Source organism: Quercus robur, chromosome 8, assembly GCF_932294415.1.
Source record: "Quercus robur chromosome 8, dhQueRobu3.1, whole genome shotgun sequence".
In the NCBI taxonomy this organism is placed as follows: domain Eukaryota; kingdom Viridiplantae; phylum Streptophyta; class Magnoliopsida; order Fagales; family Fagaceae; genus Quercus; species Quercus robur.
The window spans coordinates 4,403,223-4,417,673 of record NC_065541.1 but is presented as its reverse complement, the minus strand read 5'-3'; the positions used below and the strand labels follow the sequence as shown (position 1 = coordinate 4,417,673).

Genomic DNA, 14,451 nt, shown 5'->3' with positions numbered 1-14,451 from the left:
CATAACATCCTTTAACTGCTATCTACCAATACTTTTGGTGTTATCTTTGAAATCAATATTTAACTAGTCGCGAACATATAATAGATTTTAAAAAATTTGATTTGTAATTTTTTCTTTTGAAGTTTTCATTATCTTATTGGTTGGATCAGTGAAGCTCTCCTGTATTAAAAACAAAAACAAAAGGAAATAAACATGCCATTCTATTTAGCAAAAAAATCTTAAACTTATTACAATCAAGTTTCACGAATGAGACACTAAATCAAAAACATGTTTAACAGTAATAACATAAGCACATTCAACAAATAAATAGTGAATACTTCCTAAAGTTCAATTCCAAAAACACTCCTTGCCATTTTTAGATGAAACATGCCTACAAGTAGCAACGATGCCTGAAAATTGACATCATCACTAGTTGCTTCTTTCTAAAGGAAATTCCAAGAATCGGCACATACATAACTTTTGATAGCAGCAGGCAACCAATGATTCTATCCTCTTCTTGTTAAGGAACCATTTGAGTGGATGCTCTTCATACTATATGCAATCTGTTTGAATCCAATATCTAACAGGTATGTGTGACCTAAAAAAGCATCAAAGTATGTTCAAGCTCACAATACTGACATTATATTCTGCATATCAATAAAGTAAAACTTGATGATGCAAAAGACCCCAAGATAAAGAAACTTCAAGTACGAAACATTGTGAATCAAATGATTATTATCTGCTTTTTCCAAAGAATCAAGAACATATCCTTAAGGTTGACAATTCACTCAAAAATATAAATACATTTATTGCTAAGAATAAGTGTTGTATTTGACAAAATTATGGAACAAAACATTTATATAGTTCAGAGTACATTGAAATACAAAGAGGTCATTCATAATGTATAATTCACAAATGGGGGAGGACATTGAAATACAAAAAACTTCAGTATTACTATCATAAATATAAAGTCGTTGCAGCTCAATGTCACAACAATGATTCATATATAAAAACTTTGGTTCAACCATGAAAGAACAACAAATGCCTGCAACCACATCATGAAAAACACATGAAAGACCCACAAAAGCCTTATCTGATCTCCTAAGAAACTTTTGGGGAAATAAAAATGAAGCTTTTCTAAAAATACTTAAGCACCCTAGTCTTGGATACTAATAATTACATTCTCCCCAATGCACTTTACTATTCATTAAAATAAAACCAAAACAACCACTAAAGAAATGCTTAACAAAAGCGCACCATCCCCAAATTCATATGACTATCCAAAAATATAAATTGAATTCAAATTCCACTGTAAAATAGTAGATTTAATAGCTATAATGAATAAAATACACTCAGTTAATGATAATCAGCAACATTCATAATGTCATTACTCCCTTGGGCTGGGCATGAGAGGCAGTAAAAGCTGCTTGAATGATGAAGTGGCAGAAGTTTCTGGAGTGAGTAGTAGGGAAGGTGATTTGTAGTGGTCGTGGAAGGTGTTGGTGGAAGTAGAAGGAAAGCATAAGAGAAGCGGATAGTGTTAGTATAGAGGAAGAATGATGTGAATGACGACACCGTTGAAGAATGTTATTCAAGCAAGAGGTATAACAACAAAAAGTTCCGCCACTCCAACTAAACCAGAAAAGATATTGCAAGTTTAATCTCAGAAATACACTTTCAAAGCCCTCATGTCACAAAAATCTTTCTATCAAGAATTTTGACAAACACCTTTGTCGATACTGTATTTTGTCCGGCCCGATTCACGCGTGACTAAAAATTCAAAAAAATTATAAAAAAAAGTGCAAAATCATGAATTCCAAAGCCAAAAAGGGCAAAAAAAAAAAAAAAAAAAAAAAAATGCTTGAATGGTGTTTCAAAAAGCCGCAACATTTGAAAACCCATTTTATAGAAAATCTGACAAAAACCTTAATCGAGTATGGTCAAAAGGTTAAATTTTTTATCTGATCATTGGATCATGTTGAATTTTGGACCATCTTGTAAGGCATAATTTTCCCTTCGAAAAGATAGTTTACCGGCCAAAATCAGAATTAAAACGAATGAGATATCACAAAAATACCGAAACCCTAATAAAATCTTCCCTATATTTTTCAGGAAAACTTGTAGTTTTTGACCCGACTTCACACAATAAACTTTACTGACTGGGAAGAGCTGGAATGAACAGGCTATACCATCTTGAAGAACAAGGTCTTAGCTAATTTTCACCAAAAGGACTCGATGATATCAACTCCGGATTGAAAGATATGAATTTTTCAAGAAAAGAGGTTCAGAATTTCTCGGTTTTGCGTCACCTCCCTTCTGAGTGCGATATATCAATGACAGAAGCTCCAAATCAACCAAGGCCAGGACCATTAGAAACTAGACATCTGGAGCTTTCCATGCATATAAAATTTGAAGAAAACGGAGCTTAGAAAGGCCTCCAAACAGCCATGCAAAAATCAGGCCAGAAATTAGAAAAAGACAAAAAATGCTACTGAGGTGGATGACGTGGCAAATAAGAAGGGAGCTAGCACTGGTATACCAAGGTACACCCATGCTAGCCGCCCCTTTGAAGAGGCGGCTAGCTCCAGTATAGAAATTTAAGCAAAAAAATTGTGTGGAGAGAATAAAGAAAAATAGGGAGAAAAAGCAAGAAAAAATAGAGTAAAGTCAGAAAATTTTTTTTTTCGAAAATCCTTTAGAAAAAAAAAAAAAAAAATCTCTCTTTCTCTCTCTCTCTCTAGGAAACCCTACACAAAAAGCTTCATCCTTCTTCAATGTTGTAATATTTTGTGGGTAAGGTTTTGGGATGGGTTTAGTTCCTTAATAACTAAACTCATCCCTCCCTTTTTACTATCATTGTAATCATCATTCATATATGAAAAATTTCTTTCTTTTACTTTGTTGTATATAGTTGTTTTTATATGTTGTTCTTGTATTTTGTGTTTATCCCTAACCCTCTATTTCAATATTGTTGTTGTTTACTTTATTGTTGATATCTCCTACAAGGTTGTTAATCTCGTACCGTACCGGCCGGTATGGCCGGAATATTTCGCACCGGCGCTTGAAACAGTACAGAAATGTGTTTGTTTCGTACCGGTTTAAATACCGGCTATACCGAGTCGTTCCGGTCATACCGGGAAGCAAATTGGATTTCGGCCGAAAACTTCATACCGGACCGAAATAACAAACAAAAAAATTTTAGATCTAATAATCTCTCTCCTTTCTCAATAACTTACTAACTTGCTCTTGCTCTTGGGTCACTGCCGTCATTAACACGGTGCCGTTGTCGCCACCACGTTGCCTGTAGCAACCCATTTGGCGATCTTCTCTTCAGCTTCTGCTGCTGCTGCTTCTTCTTCTTTGTCTGCTCAGAGGCTTATACACACGTTTCTTCATCTTATTCTGCCTTTTATGTTTCCTTTTATTTTAATCTTTAACTTTTTGTTGTTTTGTGTGCTTGATAAGTGACAAGTCACTTACAACTCACGTGAACATCATTCAAAAATTCAAACTCTACCTCTTTTTTTTTTTTATTTTTTTTTTATTTTATTAATATAACATTATAACTATTTATGTGTGTTCTGCCACACATCAGAACACTACAAGTACAATGATCAAGACTACTTATCTGAGGCTTATTTTAGTATTTTAATATATCAATATCAATTTATTTTATTTTCTTTATAAGTATCAATATCAATTCTATTATAAATATTATATTATATATATATATATATATATAGATATATATTTTTTTTTTGCCGGAATACTTTATATTATATATTACTAGTATAATGAATTAACATTTTAGCTAGAGCTTAAATTAATAAATAAGATATGAGTTGATAATTTTAAATATTATAAACAAATTATATGGGCCTTTACTAATGGATATACAACTAATATATATATTAAATATAAAAAATAGCGGTAAACTCGAAACGGTACATCGGTATTGACCGATATCCGAAATATATCGTACCGGTGGCCAAACCGGTACGGTATTGACATCCTTGATCTCCTACCCCTTTAAATTTCTTGTCATCCCTTTATTTCTTGTACATCCCAATGATCCCTTTTACTTTTAGCATCCGTTTGGATACTAATTAAAAATGAAAATTATTTCACTATTCAACTAATTTTTGTTACTATTCATAGGCTCTACTGCACTTTTTGGTACTATTCATGGGCCCCACTGATCTATTTAAGCTAACTTTTACCTTCATCTATAGTACTTTCAACAATAAGTTTTCAGTTTCTCACACACACACACCCATCCACACGTGTATATTATATCTAGACACTAGAAAAAAAGATTTTTTATTGTCCTCTTTAAATGGTGTTTAAACCCCCCCCCCCCCCCCCCCCCTCTCCCAATTAGGGCACAATAAGGGTATGTCTCATAAAAGTGGTGATGGCTTAAAAACTCTCACTTCTTTATGTTGAAGGATCCATAAGGCTTGAAGGGAATTAAACTCTATTTAAGGGGGGAAAAACATTTTAATCAACTTTACAATATTCCAAGCTTTTACTTTTATGTCATTTACATTCCAAGTTTTACTTTTTATGTCATTTACCTTCCAAGTTTTTACTTTTCTTGTCATTTAAATTCCAAGTCTTTTCTTTACTTTTAAATCTCTTTATTTTTCTGTGTATATTTTATATTGTTGTCTCTTTATTTTTCTTTTTGATAATGCTTGGATATACATTCCCCTACACCCCTATTATAAGAAAATACTTCTCTTTTTTTTTTTTTTTTTTTTTTTTTTTTTTTTTTTTTTTAAGTTTTTCCTCATCTTTTTAAGTGAACCTTTCTTGTGTCACCCCTATTGCTATTCTTCCAACCCTCTTTCATTTTTGTGTTTCCTTTCTTGTATAGCTTATAGTATTTACATGCTAGCTATGTAAATAATAGATATTCACATATTATATAATATGCTTATATGTTTTTATCACATGTTATTATGTATATCCTTTACATGTTTTGGTTGTATATTTTGTTGAGTTATTATTCACATGTATATATGTAAATTGTTTGTAAAAGACCTTTTCCAAAAAAAAAGAAAAAAAAAATCAAAATGCCAAGTATTCTATTTCTTTGTAAAAAGCTAACGTTGGGAATAAATTAAAATGATGTATCATCTTTGGATAGGCATTGTGGGGTGCCTAATACCTTCTCCACACGTAATCAAATTTTCGAGTCTCAGATTTTTGGTTCAAAGACTTTTGGTTTACCTTAATTAATGAATATTTAAAATTTGGTTTAGTTAATTAGGTAACTTAGAATGAATTAGATATTTGGGTGACCAATCACGCTTAAGACAAAACCAATGATTGACAATGACTCCTAAAATAAAAATAAGAAAAAGGGACTCACATACACACACCCCACTCTAGATACACAATCACACACAAGTCACGTCGCCAAGGATCCAATGTACGACGACGACAGCCCCCTCGAAGCACGGTGAGGAAAAATCAAGCGTCCACGACCTTGTAAGCAGTTTCTCAAGAGGTCAATCCTTTAGCCTATGTTGATCAATTTGAATTTCCATTTACATATATGCATTAACATTCACCACATCGGTATGTTCCACCATTTCAATGAGCCAAATGAAAATCCTCATACCTAACGTAACCACGGTTCTCTAACAGAACAAAATGTCAGCAAAGTCCGACCACAGTCTACCATGTCAGACCACTCTCAGATGAAAGCTCGACCCCTTTATATTTTTATATTTTAGTTGCCATAGATAGTCCCACCAAACCCAGTTTTAACTTTGGCGTTTTCATGAACTGCATGTTAATTGTTTTGACTTGATTCTCGAAAAAATAGATAAAATAAAATCAGTTCAATTGGTTTAGCTTATATTTATTAGAATTGAGCCAGTTCTATTATGCTATAGTTTGCCAAACATGAACAAGGAAAAAGTCTTGACCAATGCACTGTGCAGTTTTGGAACCTTGACTGGGGTTAGAGAATACAGCTACAACGGACAAAGTCAGTTCTTTCCTATTGGGATAGGTAGCCTACAATCGGAGGTAGATTGTAGTCATGATCTGCTTAATAAAGCATTGAGCGGGGAGAGTATGATCGGGAGAATTTTCAGAGTCTTTGGGTTTGTGGTGTTGTCATTATCTTGATAAATTGGAGAAAAGTTTCCTTTATTCAAGTTGCATAAGCATTAACATTATTTTAGTTCTTTCTATCAATGCACACTTGTTCACATACTTTACAGAACTTGTATGTTTGTCATAGTGTGATTGGATTGAATCACTTACACCCAGGGACGAACCCAGGATTTCAAGTTGGGGGGGGCCGGAGATAAGCAAAATTTTTTTTTTCAAATACGTATCCATATAGTATTAATAAACTATTAACCAAGACAAATATTAAGATACAATCATCTTCCAACAAAAACAAAACACACGAAACACTATTAAGATACAATCATCTGGAATTGGGGAATGAATATTTTTTGGGATTGAAACATCGACATTTTCCGGAATTGGGAAATGAATATTTTCTAGAATTGGAACATCCACATTTTCTGGAATTGGAATAGCAAGATTAGTTATTGGCAATCCTACGTTGACTTCTGAAGAATTTGAATCCTTTCTTTTGACAAAATCAAACATTGTAGTTGGTTTTTTCATGTTCTACAAAAAAAATAAGAATCATATATATTATCTCACAAACGGTAATATGCATGATGCATTTAATTATAAATTTACAGCTAGAAGACCTTATTTGATTGGTCTAGGTGTTGGGGCTTTTCAGATTGCTCCACTATATTCGAGTTTATTTCTTCTCTAAGTATTGCTCTTTAAGTTTTTTCTTGTTCTTTGTTGCTGTTTGTGTGTTTGTTGCTTTTCCTTGTGTTCACCATCATGAACACCTTGTATTGGCTTGCTTTTGTTTGCAGTTTGTTTTAATAATATTCTTATTACCTATCAAAAAAAAATTATAAATTTAGTATTTCTCACTTATTTTCAATTTTTAAATTTATCTAATTTAGCATTACGAGTTAACAATAAGCGCAAGTGAATCACTGTTATTTTCTTAAATTTGTATGACAATTTTCTATATTATATGATTTGTTTTTGTCTTTTGTCTTTGGTCTTTGCCTTTATTTATCTCTTTGTCTTTGTCTTGTCTCCATATTTCTAGCACTCACAGACTCACCCAATCCCCCTACTAACACTACGATTTTATTCTACAGTAGCAACAAAAACTTTTCCGTACCCAATCCCACTATCGACATTGTGTAAACTTTTCCTAACTTTACCCTTTTTTTTGTCTAGTTAATGTGTGCCCTCAACAAATCTATTTTTGAAAAAGTTTTATTGGGTCAATTTTCAATAAACTTTTTCAAAAATTGGTTTTACTATTGTGTACCCCACACATTAGTAGAATCATTTTTTTTTTTCAGTAGTCCCTATTATTGCCCAACAACCGGTCAATAAATAGTCAAACACTACACTAATATATTCTCTAATCTCTACAGAATCATAAACACAGAGTCACAGAGAGTCACAAAACAAAAAACCAAAAAAAAGAAGAAAAAAAAGCACAGATTCAATTCACAATCAACAACTCAGTTCATCACTCATCAATAAACACCACAAGTCCACAAGCACAGATTGTTAGATTCTGAGATTCACAAATATTATATTAGGTTTTGAAAGAAACTAGGAAAGGATAGATTAAATACTTGTGAGTTGAGCTGGAACAATGAAGCCGGGCTGGGCAGATCGAGCAACCGGCGGCAAGAATCAAGATGGGTCTCGCGTGGGCATGGCGACGGTGGTGGCATTGGTGTGGCCATTTCCCGTTTGGGTATCCGATGGGAACCGGTGGCAGCGTGAGGCATGAGGCATGGTGGCGGCGTGAGGCGTGAGCGGTGGCATGAATCGGTGAACGGCGGCATGAGCTTTTTTTTCACTGTGTCTGTTTCACCTCTCAGTCTTGCCTCTCTTTTCTTTTTTTCTTTTTTTTTTCCTTCGTTTTCGGTTTTCGCTTGTTCCGTTTGTTCCTTTTGCTAGGTTTTCAATTTTTCTTCTTTACATTTTTTTTTTAGACTTACATGGGTTGATGGGCTCTTGATTGGGCCGGCCGGCTGGGATAGGGGGGCCAAGTCCTTTATTTTTTTGTTTTTTGAAAAAGTTTACCTACTAAAAAAATTTTTTTTTTGGACCCAGGGGGGGCCCGGGCCCCCTTAGGCCCCTTCCTAGGTCCGTCCCTGCTTACACCAGTCCACCACTGGAACTTAATGAAAAGTAATCCAATCACCACTTGTCATGTGTAAAGGGTATGGTGCTAGACTTTTTGGCCTAAGCTCTTACTATAGTCAAAGGGAGAAATGACAAATGATTAACAAAAAGGTCACTACAACATTTTTAGAAATCGATAGACTTTTAAAAGGATCATAAATTAATAATGTTATCATTGTTAAAGATATATTAGCCCAGTAATAGTATAGACTCAAGCTCATTCCTATTTGGTGTGCAAGCCAAGTCTTTATTTGTACTACAAGTTTTTTTTAACTATAGTTAGTGTATTGTTAGTCTAAAGTTGAGTCTACTATATATATTCATAGTTCATTATAACACAAAATCTGTACTTCACTCTTATAATAAAGATGTAGCTCTTAAGAGTTTTCTTTATGAACGTAGGTTTTTAAACCATGTGACGTAATGATCATGTTCTTATGTTACTCTATCTTATACTTCTGCGTTCACATCTATTTTAGCATATTTAACAATCATGATTACATTAATTTAAATATAGAACATGACAGGGTCCGATTAAAATTAAGTGATATTTGACCAAATGGCAACGATTAATGAATAATGATACCGAGTCTCATAGGGGGCAAATGGCAGTCTCTAAGACTTCGGCTAATTGTTTTTGAATTGGAATTGCATAGAGGGCAAGCATTTGGGACTTGCATGCCCCTTCTCGATAGTGTCTCTCACTATAATACTATTATGGAGACGACAAAGCCATAAGACAACGAATTTTCTATGTGGAAAGCACTATCAGCAACGGGATTCAATATAAATCCGAATAGGCTGATCCAATGCCCAAAATGTCAGCCCAAAAGCTCACTAAAGAGTCATTCTTCACTGCCCCATTTAATAACCTTTATTAAAAAGGGCCCATTATTGTTTAGGTCCATCCAGAAGTACAACCCATTAAATTTAAGCGAAGGGTCTGTGACTCTGTACGCAGTCTCTAGCACTACTTGACCAGGGAAGCAGGGTTTTTGAGTGTAGCAAAATAAAGAGCAATGCCTAGCTTCTTTTCTTTGGTCTGTTAACCATGTCATTATTATACTTGGCCATTTTTCCTTCTTTCTTGAATCACTCGCCATAGTAAAGTGAATAAACCAATAAGTTTCCAGATGTACTAGAAATAAAATCACATTCAGCTATAAAATTTTTTTTCCTTTGTTTCAAAATATTACCTTGTTACCACCGCATACCCTTGGTGCGATGGTCACTCTACAAGTATAAGTGTTTGTGGAGTGTGGGGGCAAGGGCCGGGTTCAAGTCTCCAGGAAGGAATTTCACACACATATATACTTAGTTTAGGTTAGAGTAGAATTCTATCTTGTATAAATATATATATATATATATATATATATATATTAATATTACCTTGTTAGCAGGAAGTTCAAGGTCCTTGCTTGCTCTCCTTAAGAACTTTCCAATAAATGTGGTGGTCACTAACAGAAAATTCTCGCGCAAGTCCACAGGTGCAATAGATCAAAGAATTTTTGCCTCTAGCTAGCAACCTACCTTATAACAATAAGTCAATACGAAACACAAACCCTACACAAGAAAAAAAAATATATGTCATGTAAGCAGGGACGGAGAGCCACTGTTGGACTTGGGGGGCTATGCCCCCCTCCCCAAATGTTTTTTTTTAAAAAAATATTATTATATACATGGGTATTCATTTTAGCACTATAAAATTACACTTTGCCCCCTTAACTATATCATTGATTCTTTTAAGAGTATTGTTATAGTTACAAAACTTTTCTACAACATTTTTACAAACGGTTAATGTAGCAAATTCTTATCGGTTCATATTTAGGCCCACTACTTACACATATCCATAGACATTTACCACACCAGTATGTTCCACCATTTCATTGAGCCAAATAAAAATCCTCATACCTAATTTAAGTATATAACCACAGTTCTCGAACAGAACAAAACGTCAGCAACCTCCGACCACAGTCTACCATGTCAGACCACTCTTTGATGAAAGCTGGACCCCTTTGATGGACCTCCACCACATGCAATCTCTCACCAAGATGTCAGCAAAGCTCGACCACAGTCTAGTAGTGTCTTAATATTTTTCTCAAGGTTGCAATAGACAAAATATGGATGAAAACATGGAGCACAAATATCACACAAGGCCTCAGGAAAACAAAGTTCAAGGAGGTCCATATCAGTGACTCACTCCAAGCTCAGCAGTCCTCTACTTAACATGGGGATTAAAACAGTGGCATAGTGGTTTTGTATTCATTCTCCTATTTTTTACTATGAATATGTACTCACCTACAATTTTTTTTTTTTTCAATTAATGTTGATGTGTCACTAGTAAGAAAATCACATTGTGCCTATATTCTTTGACACATTGCCATCCATTAGCATTTACACTTTCATGGCCAAGAATCACCAAGCTTGTAACTTTCGTAGTGCTCTCCACAAGCCCCATGTCAGTAAGTGACAGAGGCTTGACTTTCCCAAAATCAACATCTTAGTCTTTAAAAATAGTCGAGGATACACCATAATCAGAAGAAGAAGCCTGTTCAATAAAGATTCTTTTTTCCCCCCTCCATGAATAAAGAAAACATATAAATATAGTTACCATTTCACAAATTATACGCAAATGTCATTATATAGAATTTTTAGCTTATTATATCAAAGCCTTTACAAACCACTTAACATACTTAAACCACTCTAAAGGCAACAAATACAATTCAACTAAAACTTCACTCTTTTTCGTAGCATGAGTTTAGGAGGTTCATATGCTTGATACAGAAAATATTCACATTATAACAATCTTAATACTGAAACGATTACACATTACAACAATACAATGACAAAGGCAACAATGAATGGGAGAAACAGCTTTATGTTCCGGTTGATTGAGAAAACTGAAAAGAACAGTGTCTTGTTTGATCAGGCACTTGAAAATCCTTGAAACATCGGCATTTGAAGCTAAGCCTAACAGTATTAACAAGAGCAATATAAATAAAAAGTTAAATGTAATAAAAAATGCAAAAAGAAAAAGGTCAATAATGTGTGAAAGGGGGAAATTCAGGCTTACCAACTATAATTCATGGGCAAGTAAAACTTAAGCGCGCAAACATCTTTCTTGTCCACAATAAACAAACTTGGTAATGTGAATACTAACTTTAGTAAAAGAGTTGTCTACAAATTAGAATTTGAACAATGCTTGTTGTCCAATTATTGCTTCATGCTACTCACAATGATATCATATGGCCTGTAATTGTATGTGTGAAAGACTTTGATAATTAATGGTAAATGTAATAGTCTAATAATGTATAAGTGGGTGGAGTCGTACTTGTAATTTGAAAGTGGTGTGGGCACTTTGGTCCTCCTTGAATCAACTTCGCAGACGCTTTAACAATTCTGAATCACCAAGCTTGTAGCTTTTGTAGTAGAGTCCATAAGTCCTATACCAGAAAGTGACAGAGGGAATATGCTTCACTTTCTCAAAATCTGGGCCTTCATCTAGTTGCAGACTAAGAACGAATTTAGATGGCATTTCATTAAATTGCAAAATTTTGAGGCTTTTTAGATGGTGGATGCCAGAGGGCACCTCCTTCAGCTGTGGGCAATGTCCAATTTCAAGCTTTTGAAGAAGAGGCAGGGCACCTCCTCCCTCAATATGTAATTGATCCCTCTGTATCCATCATGAAGTGTAAGACTCATCAAATTAGGTAGAGCTTGAAGGACCTTTAATGGATCTTCCATTAATTTTGACCTCTTTAAAGAAATTGAAGCTATACTCTTTGAGTTTAGGACACCATTCTGGCCACTTTTCTAGTCGCCCATGTAGGCCAAGACTTTGTAGGAGGGGAGGAGGAGAAGGCATTGATTGCAAATTAAGAACTTCTCCTCACTTGTTGCTTTAATTTCCAACGACTGTAGGTGGCTCATTTTTTGTATCGCAATGCACAAATCCAACCCATTCTCTTTCTTCAATTTAGAGATCGACAATTTCCTCAATTGTGCCAAACTTCCCAATTCTGTTATAAGTGTAACGCTAGTGGCTTCAATTTTAAAAAGCTTCTGTAAGGACTCTAAACGCCCAATGCCATTTGGTATCTTTATCCCACGGAAAGAATTTATATTGTATTCATTATCTCTATTAAAATTGTAGGCTGCAAGATATCGTAGCTTACAAAGTCCATTAATCTCCGTTGGAAGCTCATACACAAGGGAATTTTTCAAATTCAACGTCTCTAGCTTGTACAATTTACCTATGGACTCTGGAAGGATTTGCACTTTTGTATCTTTTAGGCTTAAATATCTTAGATGGAACAAGCTACCCACTTCTTTAGGAATACAATCAATAGGAGCACCTTCAAAATCCATTACTTTCATGAGCTTGAAATTTGCAAAACAAGTCATTAGAAAAGAATTGGGTATTTCATCTAACCCCAAAATGAGAATAGAACGAGTTTGGGAAGTAGTAGCACTCTATGAAGGAGTTTTTACATTGTTCTAAATTGAGAGACGTCGGGCAATTCTATTAAAATTTGTGTAGTTCTGCATTGAGACCAATGAAAACCCAACTCCTCTGACCTAGAAAGAATGACCTCAAGCATCATATCATGAATACAACAACTTCTAGTCCTGCCAATAGAAACGACTACATTCACTTGAACCAAGCTTCTATGAATAAGTTGGTTTAAATAGCCTTGTGCAACCTCTTCCAATGTTATCCCTTGCATTTCTTTTACAAAACCTTCTGCAATCCAAAGTCGAATTAGTCTTGCACAATTAATGTAGTAGTCCTTAGGAAACATTCCAAAATATAATAAGCAAACTTTGAGGTTGTAAGATAGATCATGATAACTAAGGGATAGAATTTTGGAAATATCTTGTAGATCAGGATTATTTTTTAACTCTGAACTAAGACTATTATGAAATTTGAGCCATACATCAATAACCTTGTCTTTGGTTGACAAAAGACCCCCTTTAGCAACAATTGCTAGTGGAAATCCTTCACATCTCTCAACAACAGCACATGATAACTTAACTAACTCAGGGGGGCAAAGTCCCCCTTCACGTTGGAACACCTTCTTGCAAAAGAGCACCCAAGCTTTTTCTAAAGGTAGAATTGGTAGTTTATACAAATAATTAGAAGGAGCAACATCCTTATTTCGAGATGTGATTAATATTCTATTGCCCTTTTCATTTTTAGGTAAAGCAAGTTCTATGTAATCCCAAAATTCTTTTTTCCCCACATCATCAAAAACTACTACATACCTATGCTCATGTAAATATAGCCTTATTTGCTCCATTAGTGTTGCTTGTTCCATTGTGTCAATTTCCACAGGAATAGATTGCTTCTTTGCCTTGTAGAGTTGCTTTATCATGTTCCTTAATAGCTCCTCCATCTTGTATGATTTAGACACTGTGATCCAAGCATGACAATCAAAGTGTGCTGTCACTTTATCATTTTCATACAATTTTTTTACAAGAGTGGTCTTACCAAGCCCACCAATACCAACCGTTGAAATCACCATGCGATTAGATGGACCTTCTACCAACCAATTTATCAATTTTTCTCTACGAGACTCAATGCCCACAACCTCTGCTTCCTCAATGAGTAGGGAGGCCATTGGAGGATCATGCCATGTATCACTTATAGCATCACTATTGGATCTTCTTTGCTCTATGACATTGGAGCCATATCTTTCACCACTCTTTTTGATATTCTCGAGCATCCTGTTGATACCTTGAATCTCAGAGGCTATCACATGTTGTGCATTTAGGTTTATGATAATGTGAAAAACCTTACGGAGAAAATAGAAGCATTGCCTTTGCCCTTGAGGTTGTTTTGGAAAATGAGTATGTATTCATCAATGACATCTTCTATGTGATAAGCTTCTTCCCTCACTTGTTTCACCCATGTCTTTGCTACATTGTCCATGTGATCCTTTTCGGCCCTTATATCAGCATCCTTAAGGAAAGATTGAATCATATCCATTTCACGTATGATATTTTTAACTTCTTCATGGATACCCTTAAGCAATTTCGCTTCTTGGGCTAACAACGGGACCAAATTTTGTATAACTAGGCTGAATGCACTTTCTGCCATTTCTCCTTCCTTCTTAGATCACTGGTCAAAGTGAAGTGCAAATAAATCAACTTAAGTGTTAGATGTAACAAAAATAAATCCACATTCAGCTGTAAAAT

At 34.7% G+C, this 14,451-nt stretch overlaps 2 protein-coding genes across 7 annotated transcripts in view; both read right to left on the bottom strand.

Annotated features, from left to right (window-relative positions):
- LOC126694253 (disease resistance protein RPM1-like) overlaps positions 1-14,451 on the bottom strand; it is a 397,275-nt gene that overhangs the window by 368,549 nt on the left and 14,275 nt on the right. Inside the window, exon 3 of one of the 6 annotated variants that reach the window (XM_050390376.1) lies at positions 11,986-12,312. The exons of the other annotated variants lie outside the window; for them this stretch is intronic. Coding sequence (XP_050246333.1) covers positions 12,067-12,312 — 246 coding nt within the window. The 3' untranslated portion in view covers positions 11,986-12,066. Of the gene's footprint in view, positions 1-11,985; positions 12,313-14,451 lie in introns of those variants that run through there. 6 annotated transcript variants of the gene reach the window in all.
- LOC126694259 (disease resistance protein RPM1-like) overlaps positions 1-14,451 on the bottom strand; it is a 58,088-nt gene that overhangs the window by 38,919 nt on the left and 4,718 nt on the right. The window contains exon 3 of the mRNA XM_050390396.1: positions 12,609-14,374. Within this exon, the coding sequence (XP_050246353.1) occupies positions 12,741-13,979 (1,239 nt within the window). The 5' untranslated portion in view covers positions 13,980-14,374 and the 3' untranslated portion in view covers positions 12,609-12,740. The remainder of the gene's footprint in view (positions 1-12,608; positions 14,375-14,451) is intronic.